The 20157-nt window shown below is 41.2% G+C and overlaps 1 protein-coding gene across 1 annotated transcript in view; it reads left to right on the forward strand.

Moving 5' to 3' along the window:
- Positions 1–1075: 1075 nt before the first annotated feature.
- LOC104829055 (nebulin-like) overlaps positions 1076–20157 on the forward strand; it is a gene marked incomplete at its 3' end in the record, with an annotated part of 56731 nt that continues 37649 nt past the window's right edge. Inside the window, exons 1-6 of the mRNA XM_010563079.1 lie at positions 1076–1540; positions 2218–2354; positions 3010–3146; positions 11231–11340; positions 12486–12587; positions 18408–18473. Coding sequence (XP_010561381.1) covers positions 18441–18473 — 33 coding nt within the window. The remainder of the gene's footprint in view (positions 1541–2217; positions 2355–3009; positions 3147–11230; positions 11341–12485; positions 12588–18407; positions 18474–20157) is intronic.

Raw genomic sequence — 20157 nt, forward strand, 5'->3', positions numbered from 1 at the left:
GCTAAGTTGAGATTTAAAATTAAACCTTATTTCTGATTTTCCGAAAGCAAGAGGTCCCTCTGGATTTTGACCAATGGGTTTCTCCTCCCCTTTCCTCCTTGAAGCCCTTAGGGAGAGACAGCTCAGCTTTGCAGGCCCAGTAATGTTTTCAAAAGCCGTTTCTGCCTGGAAGTGTAATACAAAATATATGGTGAGGTACAGATTTATAGAGGTAGAATGAACAAAACTATTGTTTTTCTGTTTGTCAGCGGTGGGCACAGATTTACTGGGAGGACTATGGTTCCCTTCCCACATTAGCAGCAGATGGCAAGGCCTATATATTCCCATTTGCATGGCACAGTTGGACCCATCTGCACCCCACAAACAAATGATAGCGTGACAAGCTGCTCCAGAAAGATTATAATTATCTTTGCTTTTCAGCCAGTCAAACCTTGATCCAAAACCTGCATTATTACCTGTTTCTGAGCACAGAGAGCAGCTCGGGAGCCAGCATTCACATCCTGCCCAGCGTTCCCCTTTCAAAGCCACTGCAAAGGATTTCTTGCTCCGGCTTCACCTTTGGGCTGCTTCCTTCCAGGGAGGCCAGATGGGGGCAGGATCCTCCTTTTTACCAGCAAATACTTCAAACTAAAATCTTTTTTTTAAAGGGAATTTTGCTATATCCAAGGTGATCACTTTAAGCCTGCGCTGCCACCAAAAGAAATCCCCTTCCCCTCTCCCTGCCTTGCAGCACCATGAATGCTTTCATGGGGCTTGGGGACCTAATTGTCATAAAACTCCTTTTATTTGTAACCTTCTGAATAGTTTATAGCTAAATCAGTGCAGTTCAGACTGCTCAAACAGCTTTTTTTGGCAGTGGCAAGGGGTAGAAATAGGTAGTGAGGAGCAGAAAGAGGGTAGAATGGAGATGGGACTGAAAAAGCTGGAGATGTTGGGAGGGTCAGTGTTTGTGGCACTAGTGGTGATTTAGCACCCAAGCCTGCTTTCATGTACAGTATAATTTTGATTAGTTGATGTCTATGCCTAGACTGTGGCTTGCTGCTAAACTGAGATACAGGCTGAGTGGCCCCACTCTGGTGTAGCATTGCACTGAGCATCTCACTTTGGGCAAATGAGAAGAAACTTCATCTGTGGATCTAGCAATGTGTTAGCCTAATGTTTTTATGTCTAATCACAATCCAACAGTTGTTAGCCCAGTTACAGTGATGAGACCAGCCAAGCTCTGAGACTGAGACCCTGCGTTGTTGGATGGATAGAAAGCCTGTGTCCTTTTTTATGGCAATGTTCTATTTGTTAGTCTACAACAGGTAATGTTGACAGCTGAAACCAGCAGTGGCAAACTGGGGACCTGGCAGAGGCTGTCATTGGTGTAAGGAGGTTCCTGGGTAAAGGGCACAGGCTGAAATCATTGGTGTGATACAGATCATCGTAAGACTAAAACAGGACCAAGATCTGAATGCTTGCACTAATTCACCCACCAGTAGCGAGGAACCCAAAGCACGAAGCTGATCAGCATATTGGGAGGGGAAGGAAATCCTGTGTAAGTGTGAAATTTCAAAACCCTGTTTTTAATTAAAAAATCTGGGGTAGTCTTACCTTTGCCCAGCAAAATACCTCCATCTGCCTCAGGTCTCTCTTTTTCAGGCTTCATAGGCATAAGAAACCATTAATGTCAATTTGGTAGAATTAAGGAAAAAGTCTTGGGACAAAACCTGCTGGTTTACGTCAGGTTTGCAGTGACTAATTTGGGTCCAGGGGTGAGGGACGGAGAGAAGCTGTGGATATGGGGCAGCATCACTCGTGGCCGCTGCTTGTCCTGCTGCGCGTGGAGCCGCATTGCAGTGGGGAGCTGACCCGGAGAGTTGGGCAGCCGTGCTGCGTGCCCTGCCCGGGGGGGACCCCATGGTGAGAGCAGACCCCGTCCCCAGTGCTGCCCGGGGGCTGTGCGTGTTCCCGAGCTGCCAGGTCGTCGCTCTGCGTCCTCCTGTGCGAGCCTCTCTGAACAGATCCCCTCTTACACAGGAGGGAAGGGGGGGGGGGCGGGCGGGAAATAGGACCAGATTACAGGGGATGCGGTTTTGAGTCATGCCATCTGTGTGGGTAGGATGTGTCACATAAACTGCCTTATTTCCCAAACTGTGGCACATATAAACTTACTTTCCTGTGCGCTTAACTGTTACTAAGCCTCGCTTGGGCAAATGCTGTTGGTTTCCTTAGTAACAGGGACCTTCAGAAGGAAAAGCAAAAAGCGTCTGGGACGACAGCGGTGTTTTGAGAGTGGTACAACAAAGCATGTCGTGTCCGGTCCCGCTGTCGGTAAGTCCGGAGCAGCTGGTCCCCAAGGTGGAGGCCGGGTGATGCTGGGAGGAAAACTCGCTCATGCCCAGCTTGGGATGGCTGTGCCTGTCTGTGTCCCTGGGAAAGCCCTGCTCCCCTGTTTTAGGCTGGAGATGGTGTTTAAGGAGGTGATATAGCTGCAAGTGATGGACATCCGTGTCTTAAATGGTTGGGTCAGTTCTCTGTGCAAACACACGCTCATAAAATGTCACTAAACTGTGATTTAGTTCTTGTGACCAAACCAGGGGCAAAGTCTGAGAATTGTCTTAAAAATCGAGATCCAAATACACCGTTTTGGCTGAATCTACCCTAAAGCCTTGGTGTTTGATCTGGTATTTAAACCAAATCCCAACTCGTCCCAGAGCCCTCCCTGATTGCTTCCTGACAAACCACCCCCTGCACTGCGCACGGGGCTTCTCCCAGCAGCAGCCTGCGCGTCGCTGTGCCTCAGCACGTGCTCCTCGGCTCTGCCCTCGAGGGCCTCATCCTGTCCCGGCCCCGTGGATCAGGACTAGGTCTGATGCGGATTTAATGCATTTTTTTAATGGTTGTGACCCTGTGTCATTAAGCATGAGGGTGGCCTTGAAGAGCAACAACCAGAAGCATCAATTATTAAACATGGGTAAATGCTAAAAATAATAGATGTTTTAATTCAACATTTGACATTTTTAGATCACCTATGGCTTCTGAAAGAGACCACCGTGGAGCCCCTTTTGCAAGCAGTGGGACAGAAGGGCTCAGCAGTCCTGCGGTGTCGAGCGAAGAGGCTCCTGGCAGCTCCCTGCTGCATTCGTTCCCTCCATCGAGCGGTAGGTACAGAATACTTTCATGCTCACTGTGCGCCTGAATTTATTAACTTATGTAACGAGGGAAGCGCTGCAGCAGTTCGGGAAAGGAGGTAACCGCTTCTCTTGAGCAAGTACTTGATTTGCTGTGCAATTTATTGCTCCCTGAGGGCATTCCAAAGGAACCAAACTCAATGCTGGTACTGGAGGGTTGCGCCTGGTACTGCAGCTCTTCCTGCTGCTGGGGGACAGCGGCACAGTTTTTCCTGCTTTTGAGCCTGAAAACTTGAAATTTCAGCTGCTCAGGCTGTGGCCCCTGCCCTCTGTCAGATGGAAGGAGGTGCAGATCTCTCACTAGTGCTCACCCTGGGGCATTGCCCTGTGCCCCAGCCCAGCTCCGAGTCTCTGTTCCCATGGGCAGGGCATCGTGTTTGCCTCCGTTAAACGTGGTGAGGTTCTGGCCAGCTGTGAATTTGGGCTGTGTGGTGCTCAACTTCGCCTGTACCTAAAAGAAGAGTTGCTTTGAACCTCTGCCTGTAGTTTGGATTTGAGCCTGTGGTTTCACAGAAATAGAGTGTTTCTATAACTGGAAAACTTTTACGACCATAAAGCCGCTGCTACTGTTGTTCCCTTAGAAAATGATGCTTTTAGAGCCACTGTCTTAAGGAAGCAGCTGTAGCAGCCAATATTTTTATCATCTGGCATAAAGATTATAACATTACTGAATTTCAAATTTACTCAGCCTGATATTAAACAAAACTAGTATTTTGGCCTTTCAGGTATTCATGTATAAAAACAGTTTATTCTGATTTTACATGAATGAAAGTTAAAGCACAATTAACTTCCCCAAACTCCTGTTTAAACTTAAGCTTTGAGTTGCATGGGCTTGCTCTTCAGTTCAGCTGTATTTTCAGCTTTTTGTCTTTTTGTTAAGCATTTAGGGTGGAAATCCTGCTCATGCTGGAGTTTTTGTGACTGATGTTAAAAGCTCCTGGGTTTTGCTCTAGAGCTGGAGCCTAATGGATTTCAGCTGGCTCTGCATTACAAAAACGGAGTTACCCCTGTCTGGTCTCTCCTGTGCCAATCGTGTTTTTGTCAACTATCATCTTTCCTCTAAGTCATCAGTTGAATGTACTGCTAAAAACTCGGTCACCTCTTAGCCCAAATAAATGCTGACAATGTCACGGAGTAATTTAATGACCTGTTTCAAAGACCAGTAACCCCTTACTCAAGTTAGTTTTTATATCTTAGGATGAGCTTTTATCAAAGACAGTCACACAGCAATTTCACGGGGACTTCACTGGCCTCCTGCCATGCCTATGATGCTTTCTCTGCGCCTGGCTGCTCCTGGCTTGTGCCCCTGCCCTCAGTTATCACCCGGGAACCTCTTCTGTCTCGTTCAGCTCACTGCAGCATCCATCACCTGCATCACTTCAGCAGCCAGGTCTAGCACGCCAACCCGCAGGCAGCTGCGCTGGCACGCGGTGGGGATGGGGAATCGCCTTCGGCATCCGCAATAAGCAGCCTAGGAGAGAAACGCCTTAAACCATTGTCACCACCAAGGGGTAAAGATTATAGCGCTAAAATAAGTTGCCAATGTGGGAGTTAGGCATTTGGGGCCCAGGTCTCTAACGATAAGTAGCTGCTTAATTCCAATGGATTTCACTGGCAATTAGATAAACACCTTTTAAAACTAGGGCTAATAACAGAGGCTTCCCTGGAAGATGTACGTCACTGTTGACAGCCCGACGGAGATCCTGAAGGCACGTTGCTTGTCAAAGTCTGGCTTTAGTCTTGCTTTAGTCTCTTGTTTCTGCTTTTTTAAAAAAAGTCTTTCTTTAGTAAATTTGAAATGGACATGTTTTCTGGTATTTTTAAACAGTGAAGGAGATAGGTTGTTTTTAAACAGACAGGTTTTGCTAGCTTGCAACAGTCAGTTTCACTGTAGGAAAGACTCCATTCAAACCTGAAAATGATGTACTTACTTTTCGGTGTCAAAGTCAAAAAAGTTCAACAAACTGAACAAACAAAAATATTTGTTCCATGTTTGTTGCTCAGAAATCTGTGGATTAAAAACACTTCTGCAAGACTGAGATTGCTTTTGAATCTTCACTGTACATTTCAGCAACATATTCTTGACAGTGTTTTTCCAACACTCTCGACCTGCTGTGGGCCGAATCCAGCCCAAGACTGGCTGCGAGCCTCAGGACAGGCAGGAGGGGACTGCAGAGCTGCCTGCGCCCCGCTGATTGAAGGGCAGTTATTGTCCTGGCATTGTTTGATTTCCAGTGACTTGGTATTTAGGCTTTTATTCATGTCCTTTGCGATCTGATGAAAGAGGAGCATGCACCAGCTAAATCCAAGGGTGATGTACTGTAATGAAAGTATTTGAACTTGATGTAACCCCATGCCTGTGTTAGATCATTATGCTTAATTTTCAGATTGTGAAGTGAATGACTGCATCAAACCACCCCATCCTTCAATAACCCGAACGAGCACACGCTGAGAACGCGCTCAAGGATAGCAAGATCTGTCACAAGACATTCCCAAATGCAAGCTAAGTTGTCTCCTTCCCTGAAAACCAGCGTGTCCCATGCAGCACCGATGCTGACAGGCACTGCCCTGTGGCGACAAGCACACGTTTAGCATCTCGCCGCTGCCGGTTACAGGGCAGCAGCCCGGCAGCGGCGGGGACTGTTGACTTGCTGAAGTCCGCCATGCTCAGGGCATTTTTGCCACAGCCAGGGTAGTTCTGCAGCTGTGTCTGTCCATCCACCGTCATTATGTTGCTTTATAAAAAGACCCATGAAGTCACTGGTAGTTTAGCCTCCCATGGAATCATTTTCAAGGAAATAAGCTGAAAGTCTGCCAGACTCATTGAAATGAAAACTATTTAACGAATGAAGTTTTCCCCCCTCTTGCTCCCTTATTGTAGAGAAAAAAACACATCAAGAAGCCTGAGTCATTTTTGACAGATGAATGAGGCAACGTGAAAAGATTCATACACGAGGCTAAGTGAGACCATGCTCCACATGTGTGCCTGTGAGTGGGGAGGAACTGGGGGGCTCAGAAGGCAGCTACAGCCCTTTTGGCAAGGGGGTGAGTGACAGGACCATGGCGTACCTCAACATAAGATGAGTTGTCATTTTTATCCTGATGGCATGATACTCAGTGCTGAAAATGCTGTGCAATGTAAGGGTGAAGAAAATAAATAACTTCCCAGGGGCTGAATTTCAGTTTTATAATTTGTACTTTTCTGGTTGTTTCTTTTTGTTCTATCCTTGGTGTGAGTTATTCAGGTAAGACCCCCATTTATGGCACTGAGGGAGCATCAATGGGAGGATTTCAGTTTGCAGAAGTTTCTTAGCTCATGAGCTCCTGCAAATTATACCACTGAGGATACTGCTCTTAGGACAGATTGGCATAATGCCAAATGAGTTAGAGAATATTATTTGTGATGGTATTGTTCCTTATTGCAATTAAATGTCACTTTATTGACTTCAGTAATGAAGTTGTTATCTTATTGTCTAGTGCCACTGCAGAGCCGAGCAATAAGAGCAACAGCAGATTCCTTGTGGCTGGTTAGCACTGTTAATAATAGTCCAGAGAGGAATTTCTCATGGTGGCTGTTGTGTTAATGACCTTTGTGTTGTGTTAATGACCTTTCACGGAGCATTCTGCCACTGGGAACTGCTTCTGCAAAGTATTGCTGGCTGCAACTAGCGAGTAGTCTTAATATTTTATGGACTACTGCAGATTGTATTTCAGGATATGAGATACTATTTCAGCTATGTAAGTTAGGAATGCTAAGCATGTTGCAGTCTTTCCCCCTTGCTGTACAGTTGGAGGTGTTAGTAACTTTTCATATAAATATGTTCCATTTAAAGGAGTAGAGTAAAAGAGAGAAATTCCAAAAAATGGCTCTCAGACACAGGTTATAGTTTGCTAAAGTCCGTACCATAGATATTTAGACATGTGCACTTTAGACCATTACTCAGCATCCTTCAGGTCAAGAAGACTACAGACACATGAATTGTATATTGATGGAGACATTTAGTTATTATGGTATTCCTTGAGCATACTTATTGAGCTTTGATCTAAATCTTGACCTTCTTTTGTAGCAGCTTTTGTGATCTTGCCCTTGGACAATTCTTTTAGAAGCTCATGTCTCTTCTGAATTGCATGTTTGCTTTTCCATGTACTGTGGGAACTAGTTTGCAACATAGGGGAGTCAGAGGGGTTCAGAGGGGGAGGGACCAAGTGGCAGTGCATGATGACGTTTTATTAGAAACTTTACAAATGAACCCTGCATGAATTTGAAAAACCCTTGGAATGGTGAGAGGCCATAAGGAAGACTGATAGTAGCGCTTTTCTTCTTTTGCCCAAGAAGAAAAAATTAAAAGGACTGTTACCTCAATCACACCTTTCTATGCATAGTTTGTTCCCTTTTTGGAAGAAAGCACGTCCTTGGTGAAAAAAAGATGTTGGAGCCTAAGTATTAAATATTTGATTTATTCCTTCTGTTCTCACATGGGACATGAACATCTTTCAGTAATATCAGTGCAATTGTTGTTGAACCGAAAAAGGGAGTAGAGGTGATTTCAGAATTAAGGGACTGATTATGGTTTTTGCAGAAGGCAAGGAGTGTGTTCAGCTCTGTCCCTTCATCCCAAGTGATTTATTACAGGGAATGCCTTTATGTTATAGCTGTGTTTATCTACCTATTTATCTGTTGCTGTTGGCGTGATGTGGAAAGTTGGCAATGCTGTTCAAAGCCACATGAAACTTTCCTGCTGCCAAGCTTTGTTAGTGCGAAGACTTAATAAATGATCTGAACGTGGACTGGGATATAAGTGAACCTGGAATTGCTTATGATTTCTCAAGAAATAGTTTCAGCTTAGTTCCATAAGAGACCACAAAAACTGTGCATCTAAATTCACTGTAAGGCTCTGCTGTATTCAGTGAGAAGCTGGGGAAAGAATACATATATATTGAAACTAATAGATAGGTTTGAAAAGTCAAGGCAAAATTAAATTGGCGGGTTGTGAGGAAACTGGACCATGTTGTAACAGCCAGCAGCATTTTGACTTCTGAGGTGGGACAATTCTTGTGCGTGCACCTGAGGTGGACCACCAAGAAGAAATTATATTTCTTCCTTCAGCCTAAGTGCAACCATAACCCACCTGAGGGAGTGAAAGGAAAAAGACCATCGATGCCATGAAGCAGTAGGCACCAAAAAGGTGCGATGTAGTGTAATCCTCATCCCACCATTTTCATACCAACTGCTTTAGGGGGATAGGCATTACTCGCTGATGATGCATCTGCGTGACTCCGGAGGATCTCTGCCCCTGCGGAGTAGACCTGTCTGCCACTGCACCGCTTCCCCTCTGCAACTGTTTACTGGGTGTCTGTGGCTCTGAATTACAGGTCACGCTGCTTATAACATCTGCAACTCTCTCCATAGTTGCTGTAAGCTAATGATTTGCAACAATGGTAACAATAATAATGAAGTTTGTCAAAAGATAAAGAGATATGTGTTATCTTTACTGCGTAGTAGTAAGGCAGAGGCTTGCCCAAAGGGACAAGTGTTGGAGACAGGATATAAGAACTGAAATTCTGGCTGCTAGTCATGGCTTTTCACTAGCATTTACAGCTGATATTTGTACCTCTGTTCTAAAAATATAAAAGTTTATTTATCTTATAAATAGAAGAAGAAAAGATTTGAAAAGAACCTCCCTTTCCTTTCCCAGTTGATACTAACTTAAATTAATATTCTGAAGACTAGAAATTTTGAGTTACAGATGAAAGAGTTGGGTGCTGTATCTAAGCTTACCCCATAAGCTCTTGTTAGGAAATCTGATCAATACAATCAGAGCTGGTTTTGTGTTCTTGGAGAAATCTTCCTTTGGTGTATCTTCTTTCTGCTCAGTGCCTATGTGAAAAACCCTGTTGCTGTCTTGGGAACATTAGTAGGAGAGATAAATTAGGCTGATTGACATCATCTTGTTGATAAATGTTTTCTTTTAAGACTCTCAAAGGACATAAGTAAAGAACAGCAGAGGCTGTGACAGATGCTGTCATGTGAGGAGAACTACCCTCATGCCAATGACCAGATTCAGTTGGGAAAAAAAAAACCAAAACAACGCTGCTGACTGTTAACTACGTGTAAATATCTTGTGGCAATATACAGTACCTTTTACACTGTGATTTTTGGATCGGCAGTGTTTTGGTGGGGTTTTTTTTGTTTTTTTTTTTTTTAAATCTTATACTAATTTTTAAGTTTCTCCAACTAGTTCGAGAGTTAGGTTGAGGTGCATTTGTTCATCTGATTTCTCTTTGCTTCATGATATCTCATCATGAAAACCATTAACAAGTATTTGGCATCTTGTTCATTTTCTTTTCAGTTTGGGTTTGTTTGGGTTTTTTTTCCCCCTTTGAATCCTCTCTTGATTCAATATTTGAAATATCCCAGTTGGACACTAATAGAGGTGACCATGTGAGATTTGCAGGAATGGACAAAGAAAGCAAATACTCTGTGTGAGAATAGTAGTTGGTATATGGTTTTGAGGAGTTAGATATACCTGCAGCAAGCAAATGACATGTCAGTGTACAAGTGTTTCCCTGTGAGTTAATATTCTATCTGAAGAAGCATGGGGTGGTGGTTTTGAATGTTGCTTGAATGTGCATTACCTAGATGTAAGATGGAGAGGGAAGTGAAACACCTTGGTGGGTTTTTTCCTAATGCTGTTCTATACTAAAAACTTCAGTCCTATATCCAAAGACCATCAAGCACTGGGTTAACATTTATTTGGATTTTATTTTGCAGTTTGGACCTGTCAGAAAAAAAGCAGTGATTGCAATCTCACTAAGAGGGTGAGGGGGGATAGTAAACAGAAGCTTGTCGCATACACAAATTTCCTAACCAAAAAATTTGATCAGTGAGATGACAGTTCCTTCTCTGTCCAGAAACATCAGGAAGTGTGAAATGAATTTGGGTTTCACACCAATATTACTTTCTTTCCTTCTCTTCCAGCGAAGTCTTTTTGACTCATAGCAGTATACTAAGCAGTTGTTTTACATACCATACAGCTACTAGCTTGTGCTGCTACTCACTCTGTATCAACCTGTCAGTATCAAAAAATAAACACGAAAACAAGACACTGTAGATGACTTACTCGTAGCATTTTGATTGCATTGCCTCTAAGTATATTATTTGTTATGATCTAATATTTTCTATTAATACTTTAAGAAAGAGGATAAGCAGCACCAAAGTAAAAAGTGAAGTTCATCTTGTTAGAACACGTATCCTTTCCTAAAAAAAACCCATTTGTATGGTAGTTCAATTTAAAAAAAAAAATGTTTGCAAATATTTGTTTCTGTTGGCTGGATAACCTAACAAGAATAAGAAAATTTATCTATCTGTGGTATAAAAAAATTTACCTTATTACTTTTACCAATACGTAGGTATTGAATCTACCATTTCTGATTCCAGAGAACAGGATCAAGGGAAGCTGCTTTTTTCAGTTTGTATTTTTTTATATTTCCAGTGAGTTAATTAGCTGTTAATGGACTAGGAAACCATTCATCATTAGATACTGACTTGCCTCCTGTGTTCAGGAATCATCACAAAACAGGGAGTCTATGACATTGTCATATTCAGGTTCTCAAATGCCTCAAAGCTTTGGGACATCGGGACTCGGACACGGTGGTTCAGACTCGGCCGATCATTGCAGCTGTAGATGGTTTTATAGCCTGTGTGCAGTGACTCAGTGCTAATGGTTTACGGTCTTGGGGCTAGAGGTCTATCGTGCACAGACTGAGTGTTACTCCACAGTGCTATGCAACTTGTCACTTCCAAGGATTATCCATAGTTTAAACAGTTAAATTCCCTGTCGGATGGAAGTTTTCATTCCTAAGCCAAGACACAATCACTGGCAATGTATGTGCTCCTACCCTGTTTTCATGCAGAAGAAAAAAGGTTGGCTTAATGTACTGCCAGCTGTCATATCGTGAAGGCAGGTCTCAGAGAAAGATACATACATATAGATATACTTTTAAGGCAACCACTTGCATTTATCTAACCAAGCCCTTCACTTCATGTTTTTCAGTGAAAAAAATTTCCCCACTTGCCACGTATTTCTATACGTCACACCAAAATTTGCCTACCCCACTGCAGAGGTCCTGGGCAGCAGATCCTCGCAGTTAAACCATCCTGTAGGTAAGCTGTTCTGGCTGACTGCTGCTGTGGGTGCTAACTCGGCACCAGAAAAGGTGCTTTTAGAACAACCTCTTCTCTTATAGCCACCTCTGTCAACAACACACCAAAATCCTATTCACTTGGGAGGCCTTTTTTAGATTTTGAACAGTCAGGCTTCCACTCATGCCTCACAGTTTCATATGCTAATAAATCTTCTTAGTAGTTTCAAAACGATTACAAGAGAGAGGTTTGCACATGTGTCTGCAGTATAGACTGCACCTGAATTTTTTAAAAGGAGAAACACATTGTTGTTTCACATCCTCATCTGTCAATTTTCCACCTGCAGCTTATGAAGAGAAAGCTTTGTTGGACCATTAAAAATGTACAAGTTCAACTTGTGTAAGCTTTTCCTTGAAGTTCTTGTGATGTGACTTTTGCATACTTCTAAAATGATATGCCACTTTTACTGCATGATAATTAGTAGGGAAAAGTAAGGCAAATACTGAGAAATAAAGATGTTTAGTCCTAGGAGAGCCTGTCTTTTCCTTTGCTTGTATACTTAAAACCACGTCTTAGTTACTAGGCTGCATGACAGTTACAGAAATTGCAGAGATGTATGGCATGCATTCAAAGTGCAGATATTTCTTTGCTCAGTCAATGCTATACTGCCAACTTAAGTGACATATAGATTCAGCACTGAGTTCCTGAAAATGCTTTCCTCAGATGCTTCTAACACTGTAGCAAGTCAAATCCACTGAGATTCCCTACGTTGGGAGAATGCCTCCTCAGCTATTTCAGTCCTGCTATCGATGACTACCTTTGCACCTGACTTCATCATCAAGTCTACTTGAGATCTAGAAACCATGTAGAGTCAAGCCTGTACAGGGTCTTCATCTGGTAAGTGTTCTTTGGGGAAAAATACAAGATCATGGTCTACTACAATGTTCATGCAGGCATGAGGGTCTTTAAATTGTGCTGGCACTGTCCTGATGTGGTTACTGGAACTGTCCATAGGTTGTGGTTTATTCCCGACTTACTTAGAGGACTTTCTCCCACCTCTTAGGAAGGTACAATAAATACTGGATAACAGTAAGCCCTTGTAAGAACAGTATGGTGAGGGAAAACCCTTACCTAACTCCTTTTTTCACTCCCTTTTTCATTATTAGTGGAGTTGCTATGACTTGCATTTTCTACACCTGTTTCCTCTATCGTTTGGATCCCTGGAGTGCAAACACCAATATAGCTTGTGGACCTCCCAACAGAGGCTGGTAAGAGCTTATCTAACAAGAATTACTTTATTTTTAGGGCTCTGAAGTTTATGCTGTGCTCTTCAGTTAATGCTTTCCTCCCAGACTAAATGGCTTTCACATTTAAGTCTTCTTGATTGTTACAGCATTTTTCTGTCTTGCAGATTGTGTATCATAAGCAACATACATTTCACATCTTATAGTCTCCAGTGCATTTTTAGATTTTTGATGGAGACTGCACTCTAAAGGAAAATTTTGGACATGTGATTAGCTTAGGTCAGAGCCTTGTAAATGCTGAAGTACAAGATTTATTTTTTTTTCCCAGCTTTCCTGTGCAAAATCTGGTAGACAGAAAGGAATGGCAGAAAAGAATGAGAAGTAAATAATGGTAGTTAAAAAATGGACACAACGACACAAATATGTATTAAAATATGTCCTTCTTCAATGATACAATGCTTGTTAAGTTTGGGTGGTCTACTGATTACCTCAGGATGTTAAATATAGTACCCATGATGTCAGTAAGTTTATCCACACAAAGGGCAAGACACAGAGAAGCCAGTGTAATCTCTGGCACAACAGATTTCCTGTGTGATTTTCAGTCAAGCAGAGGCAAGGATGGATAAAAGGTCTCTTGAGTCTTGAAGTCATCTTCTTCAAGAGGTAATTGCAGGCTTGCATTTCAATGATATGTACTGCCTGGGTTTCATGATGTGGGGTCTGGCCTTGGCTTATTAAAATTCTTCCAAACTCTACCTTGGAATCTAGAGAGTGATGCAGTATAAAAGGAATACAAGGGAAAGAATGATCAAGATGATATAGAAATGTCACTAACTGGCAGGGTTAGTTGTAGAAAACTAGAATTTCTGCAACAGTTCTGTCTTTTTGGGGTGAGGGGGTTATGGCGTGGCTGCCCTGTGGTCATTATATACTGATCCTCTATATTGATCAGGCTCCAGGATTAGCTTACATATTTTTCATAGGTGCAAGATTGCATCGCAAAACAAACTAAATGCAGATCTAGAAAAAAACAGTGAGTTTTTGTATGTGAATACTGTGTGGGTTAGGAGAGTGGGTGTAAGTAGGCTGCTACTTCATAGTTCTTGTATTATATACCTTCTAAATAAATCTAGAGAAGGTCACATGTTTTCTCCTTCCTTTCCCCCTGCCCCGAGTAGGTTACTGTTTGATAAGTAGGACTGATTGAACTTAACATTTAAAAAAGTTAAGTACAGGAAAATATTTTCTGCTTTAGAATTTTGGGCCATTTAAATGCAAAACAACATCTTCCTCTACCTTTGTCACCTTGCACCATCCTGGCTTTTTAGTTCAAAACTGCTGAGCATATGCATATTTATGTACTGTGGATAAAACAGTCTGGTCTGGTGTGTTAACCTGTATCACAACTGCCAGGCTGTCATCTACAGCAGAATTTTCCTAATGCCTTGGAAACATTTGTTCCCCAGAAAATCAAGTTGGTGTTCCTGGAATATTCCAGCAAACAGTGACTTGAAATCCAAGTCACAGACACACTTTTTCACAGGAAAGCAATTAAAAAAAATTTAAAGGAATATTAACCATTAGTATTCCATTTACTCATGCACATTCTACTTCAGCATGCAATACTTGCTGATATTTCAATATGAATATGTATCATTGACATTTTAACAGTCCTGAGAAGTGAACGACATGAAATGTAACAATGAGCATAGTAGTTTGTTTCCACAGTGAAGACTAATGTATAGACATATGGGAAGATATGTGTGCATGTATTTAGGTATTGTATATAAATATACAAATAACAACTTATCTATATGTAGGCAGGTGTGTAAAGATCCACTTATTGGTATGTGTTGTATGTAGATAAAAGCACTTAAGCAAGCGAACTCTAAATTTTCACCAATAAAGCCCAATCGTGGACTCAAGTAGAAATCACAGAAAAAGTGGTGTTTGGGGTTTTTTTTCAGTTCTACACAGAAACAAAGCTAGTAGTGATAGTTTTGTCAGAGTTGTTCCCTGAGATTTAGAGCTGAAGGAGCAAAGCAGCAAATGTAAGAATTGAAAGATTTGCTGGCAGCCGTAGGTGACCTAAGAGCACTGTCCTCCCCTCTTCATGTTCTGATGTCCGAACATAAATCTTATGTTCTGTCCAACTTTTCACTTCAGCAATAATACTTTTGGTTCTTAAACCCCTTCTGTAATTTTGATGGGCTATTCCATGCTTCCTTTCCAGCCCTGAACTGTCTGCTGCTAAAGGTCTGCCATGTTTCACAACAAAGCTGCCTTTCAGTAGCAGAAAAAGTGGTACTTGCATCCTGCGTGTAATTTTGGCCTTGCTTAGTGTCTTTCTAAATAAGATATATTGAACAGCACTGTAGAAGAATCTGAGGGTGATGAGTAACCTAGGAGTTGCAGAGTATATAACTAAGGGAGAGATTGTTTGCAGGAACTTGCAAGAGAACTGCACAGAAAATTGCATCCCGTATGAAAATGCTTGCTAATTTTGTCAGAATAACCATCAGGACAGTGGAATACAAGCTTCTATTGATCTAATAAACCCAATTTAAATTAGGTAATTGGAATGAGGCATAGTAATATCCAATATTGTAGCAGTGACTATGGGGGAATGCCATTTACAGGAAGAGCAATGTGAAGTACAACTGTTAAGTCTGAAAAAGAGGCCAAGAACCCAGACTTGCTGAAAAGACCGAAGAAGGGGGATGGTGAGTCACCAGCCAGGGCGCTAATTTTGGCATCAACGGAGATTTGAGCTGGAAATGACAACGATGAATTACATGTTTAATAAAAAAAGTTGGTCCTTCACTACATAAAGGTTTGTCATCATGTACGTAGATGTCACATTATGCATCCAATCCACTGAAAAGCAGTACTTTGGAGAAAAATGCCTCTGTGAGTTGTTTCTGGAATGCACACACACAGGATCTGGATTGGGGAGCAGAAGGTTAAGCTGACATTGCTCTCATGAGACTCTATCAACATGCTATATTCATTTCTGGACATCTTCAAAAAATGTTAAGGAGCTGAAGGACTTTTAAATAAACAGAAATAAGATTTAAAGGGGAAGGATTGCCTAGTAAAGCAAAATGCTAAGTAATTGAAAGCATATAGCTTGCCTAAAGGAGAAAGAGAAGGATCTACAGCTCTGTGCAGAGTATAAAATACTTGGCAGTAGTGAATGAGATATGATATTTCAACTGGATATAAATATTAACTTCTCGAAAGAGTTAAGGAACAAGAAGATGTCTCTCAAGGGCTCCTGACAATCATTTATTGAATTATGTGATATAGTATATGAAAAGAGATCATTGTTGGTATTGGCTTTTAAATGCATCTCCTTGAAGAACTAAAGCAATCCTATCATGTGAGTCAACTAGATGACCTAAGAGGTCAGTTCCATTATTGTCACCATGATTCTGCTCCATACATCATACAATTATCATAGAATCATTTAGGTTGGAAAAGACCATCAACATCATTGAGTCCAACCATCAACCATGCCCACTAAACCATGTCCTGAAGTACCCTGTCTACTCGCTTTTTTAATATCTCCAGGGATGGTGACTCAACCACTTCCCTGGGCAGCCTATTCCAATGTCTGACAACCCTCTCGGTAAAGAAATTTTTCTTAATATCTAACCTAAATCTCCCTTGCCGCAACTTAAGGCCATATCGATTCTTGACCTTCCAAAATACTTTGCTCATTACAATTGCTCCCCTGTTGCTTAATCTGTTTATCATGTATTCTTAGTCTTCCTTCACTGGGTATACTGGCTGTTAATTGGGTTCCTTGCAAGTTTTTTCCTTGCAAGTAGTCAGTTTTCACATGTTCCTGGGTCCACGTGTTCAGCTATGTAACATTTCATAAGAAGTGATAAAACCATTGACACGTGATTTGCATCAAGTTAAGCTGATAAAGCACCACTTCAGGTATACTTAAAGGATGAAATTAAAGACAGACTTATGCTAAAAATTTAGTTCGAAGTCCAGACTCCTCTCTCCTTTCTCTGAAGTTCAGAAATCCTTGAATTGGGATGGTTTTGGTTCGGGTACAATATAGGAATGAAATTGTCTCTGTCAATTCAAATTCACTATTATTATCAACTCTGAAAGAGGAAAATGTGCATGTGTTTTCCATTTGAGTGCTCCCTTGGATTTGCCTAGGAATCCATTTCAGCAGAGACCTGGTGTAGTTCAGTCAAACTCTGGTGTGTTTTGGGTTTCCTCGGGAGCACAGAAGCGCCCAGCTCCCTTTTCCTTCACGTTGCTGAGAACAGGTGGCCTCCTCCGGGGTCACCAAGTATATTTAGGGCTGAAACTCGAGCGGGCTGGAGCCAGATTGGCTGTGCTAGCCACATACGTAATTAGGAACTGAGGCACCGGGGTCGCTCTCGCCCAGTGCTGCTCAGGAGGGAAGAGTGGAGAGGCTTTGCTCCTAAGGATATTTACTGGATGTGGCTGGTAAGAACATTTTAATCATGTTTGACGACTTTTCCTTAGAATAGGATCTTGAGCTGTTTCCCGATTCTGTAGTTTTTGGGGAGTAGTTGTCATGCATTGCCCATGGAAGTCAGATTTTCTGTCTGGCTGACTAGTTGCAAATTGCAGTAAGTGGAAAGGAACTGTGTTTTGGTGTAACTGAAGGTTATAATAGTGACAGTTTGTGTAGATTGTATCCTTATATGCAATCCCTACTTCTTGGGTTTATTCATAAACTTTGGCCTACTTTTTCACATGACATGCTACTTACTAATTGAGTTATTCTTTATTTATTTTAATAGTTAACATTCTGGTTTAAAAAATTGATTTTTGGGGGGTAATTTTTCTCAACATATTGGAACTAAAAAGGGACAGTATTCTATGTTGCTATATTTAACCTGCATTACTAGACTTCACTTGCCTCAGAAGGAATTGCAGTTTAGCCAGCTAAACAAAACCACCCCGTCATTGGGTAGTATTAGCTTACACGGCAAATATCTTTGGACTCAGGAACAGCTGTTCCAAAGCCTCATCCCCTACCAACATTAGAAACAGGGCTGTAGTCTCTGGTGGAAAATTGTAGCTTTGCCTCATAGCAAAATCATTGTGTTAATTAATTCATTTAAAGGTTTTGACAGTAATCTGTACTTTGTAATTCAGCCAACTGTATGGATTTTCATATTTTCCAGGTCTGAAGAAATAGAGAGAAAAAAGCCGCAAGTGCTAAAAAAAACCCCAAAAACCCAAACCCCAGAGCATCTATAGGCTAATGCTGGGAAGACAGAAATTGCCTCATTAACCTAAGGTCACTTAAAATATTTACAATCTTTTTCTACATTATGCTTTTACTTATGAATGAATATAGTAGAATATACAGATAAAGCTCCCATTCAAACAGGAGCTTGAATAATGTAATGAAATAGTACAGAATAGCCACAGAGAAAAGAAAATTGTTCAAATAATTTTGTTGTAATGAAAAAAAATCAAATCATACTTCAAGAAATCTCTTCCTCTGATTTTTTTTTCTCTTTTTTAAATTTTCATTGAATTCCAGTATTGGTGTTAAAACTATTAGAACAAAGTATTTGTCCAAAACTGTAATTTACATCAGTATGTTTGAAACTTAATCCAATCCTTTCCCATAATAGTCAAAGTAATGCCAGATCCCAGCTTTAGTCCTTTCTGTTGTTCAAGTTCTTTCACTGATTAGCCTACAACATTGTAATAATCTGACTAATTACTAACCATGATCCCAGGTCCTTTATGAACTTGACTAGTAGCTTTTCACAGTACTTTCAGTATTGGGCTAATACTGTATATTCTCACTTTCATTTGCTGTGTGACCAGTGAGTGGGAGAGAGACAGAAGAATACCTTCAAAATGGAGGAAGAAGAATATGAGGAAGTAGTGGAGGTAAGAAGACAATCTGAGAGTAGAAATATTTGTTTCCTCCCTTGTGAATGAATATATTAATCACTTGAATGAGACATTGCTCATGAGCATTGATGGTTGCTTGCTGATTGCTCTCTGAAGATTAGGGTATGACTAGATATCTATTAAATGGTTTGATCAGTAAACAACAACAACAACAAAGTTGCTTCTGAAGCAAAGTCTCCCTGGTTCCTGTCATAGTTTCTCTGTTTAAATAAGGATTGTAACCATCCTACACCCGCATCGCAAGGTTTTGAGATGACTCTTCTGTGTAATTATAGATGCAGTGGGCCATCTCTTTTCCCTCCTGGCTTGCCCTCTATCATTCAATCCATGCTAGAGAGGATGACTTTGGAAGCCTCTTCCTAGCCTCACCTCTGTGCCCACTGCAATGCAGAAATGCAGCAGCTTTGTGCCACCAAGGTACCATTAACCAATTTAGCCTTAGAAGTTGCAGAGATGGAGGTAGATTTAAACCTGATGTACGTGGAGTGGCATCAGGGATTAATTTGCCGATAAGTCATTTAAACTCAGTTATATGCCTAATTATTTAGTCTCAGCAATTTGATTAAAAGAATCCCCAGGAAATGGGGAACCTACAGCTTACTATTATAAGCAAGTGCCATTGGAATAATATGAGGTTAACAACCAGTATGGTCTCACCTGTTGCATTATTACTATTCTGAAATGAAATTACGTGTAAGTGGTTATAACAAATTGCTCAGTGTTTGAGGAAAAGAGGAAGACAGTACAAATGTAGACATCCCACAACTCATTATCTCCACACTATATTCAATGGACTGTTGATTTCAGGCAGTGTAACAGCATTGAGCCCTGACTGCTGACTTTACACATTTCAAATAGTGAATGAAGTCAAGTCAAATGGTTTGCCAGTTGAATTAGTTAAACATGTTTTGGAAAATAAGCGTTACCGTTCATAAAGTCCATTTTAAAGACATTGTACCACCTAGTTGCAAAGACACCAGTCGTTCATTAATTTTCCTATTACCATGTTACTTGTAATTGCCTTTATGCTTCCTGAGCATTATGTGTTCTCTGTAACAAAATGTATATTTATTTGCTGTCAATGTTTATTTGTTGCTGCTGGAATTATGGTGTGTTGGGCTTTTTGTCTACACAGGTTTGTTTCATTCTTTGTTTTTAATTTTCAACAACCGCGTTCCTGTAACCACATCCCTCGGAGAGACCGAGATGGTCCTGCTTTAGTAGCTTCCCTCGAGATATTCATAGCGAGAAGTTAAATAAAACAGGAACAATAGCATCTGGTACATTTCTAAGGCGGCTTAAGCCTTTCTAGAGTTTTCTTAACTAGAATTCCACTTCTGTATGAATCGCCTATTTTAAACCTCTAAGAGTTCTATCAGAAATTCATCTTCCGAAAGAGTAGAAAATTATTGCTGAATAATGAGTGGCTGAGAAAACTTTGAGGATTTTAAGATACTATTTTGTCTTTCTCTGGAGTTATTAGTCTGCACTGGACACTGTAGCCATTTGTGATGTGCAAAAACCCACAGTGAACGACACAAACCTTTCCTGCCGAGTTACTCGAATTTTTGTGGAAGGTGGGTCAAACACGGTATAGAGTCAGTGAGCAGAAATTGCCTCAAAACAGCCCAATATGATGCAGCTTGAAAAGTATGGGCTA

This window comes from Haliaeetus leucocephalus, unplaced genomic scaffold (assembly GCF_000737465.1).
Source record: "Haliaeetus leucocephalus isolate CR32 unplaced genomic scaffold, Haliaeetus_leucocephalus-4.0 Scaffold163, whole genome shotgun sequence".
In the NCBI taxonomy this organism is placed as follows: domain Eukaryota; kingdom Metazoa; phylum Chordata; class Aves; order Accipitriformes; family Accipitridae; genus Haliaeetus; species Haliaeetus leucocephalus.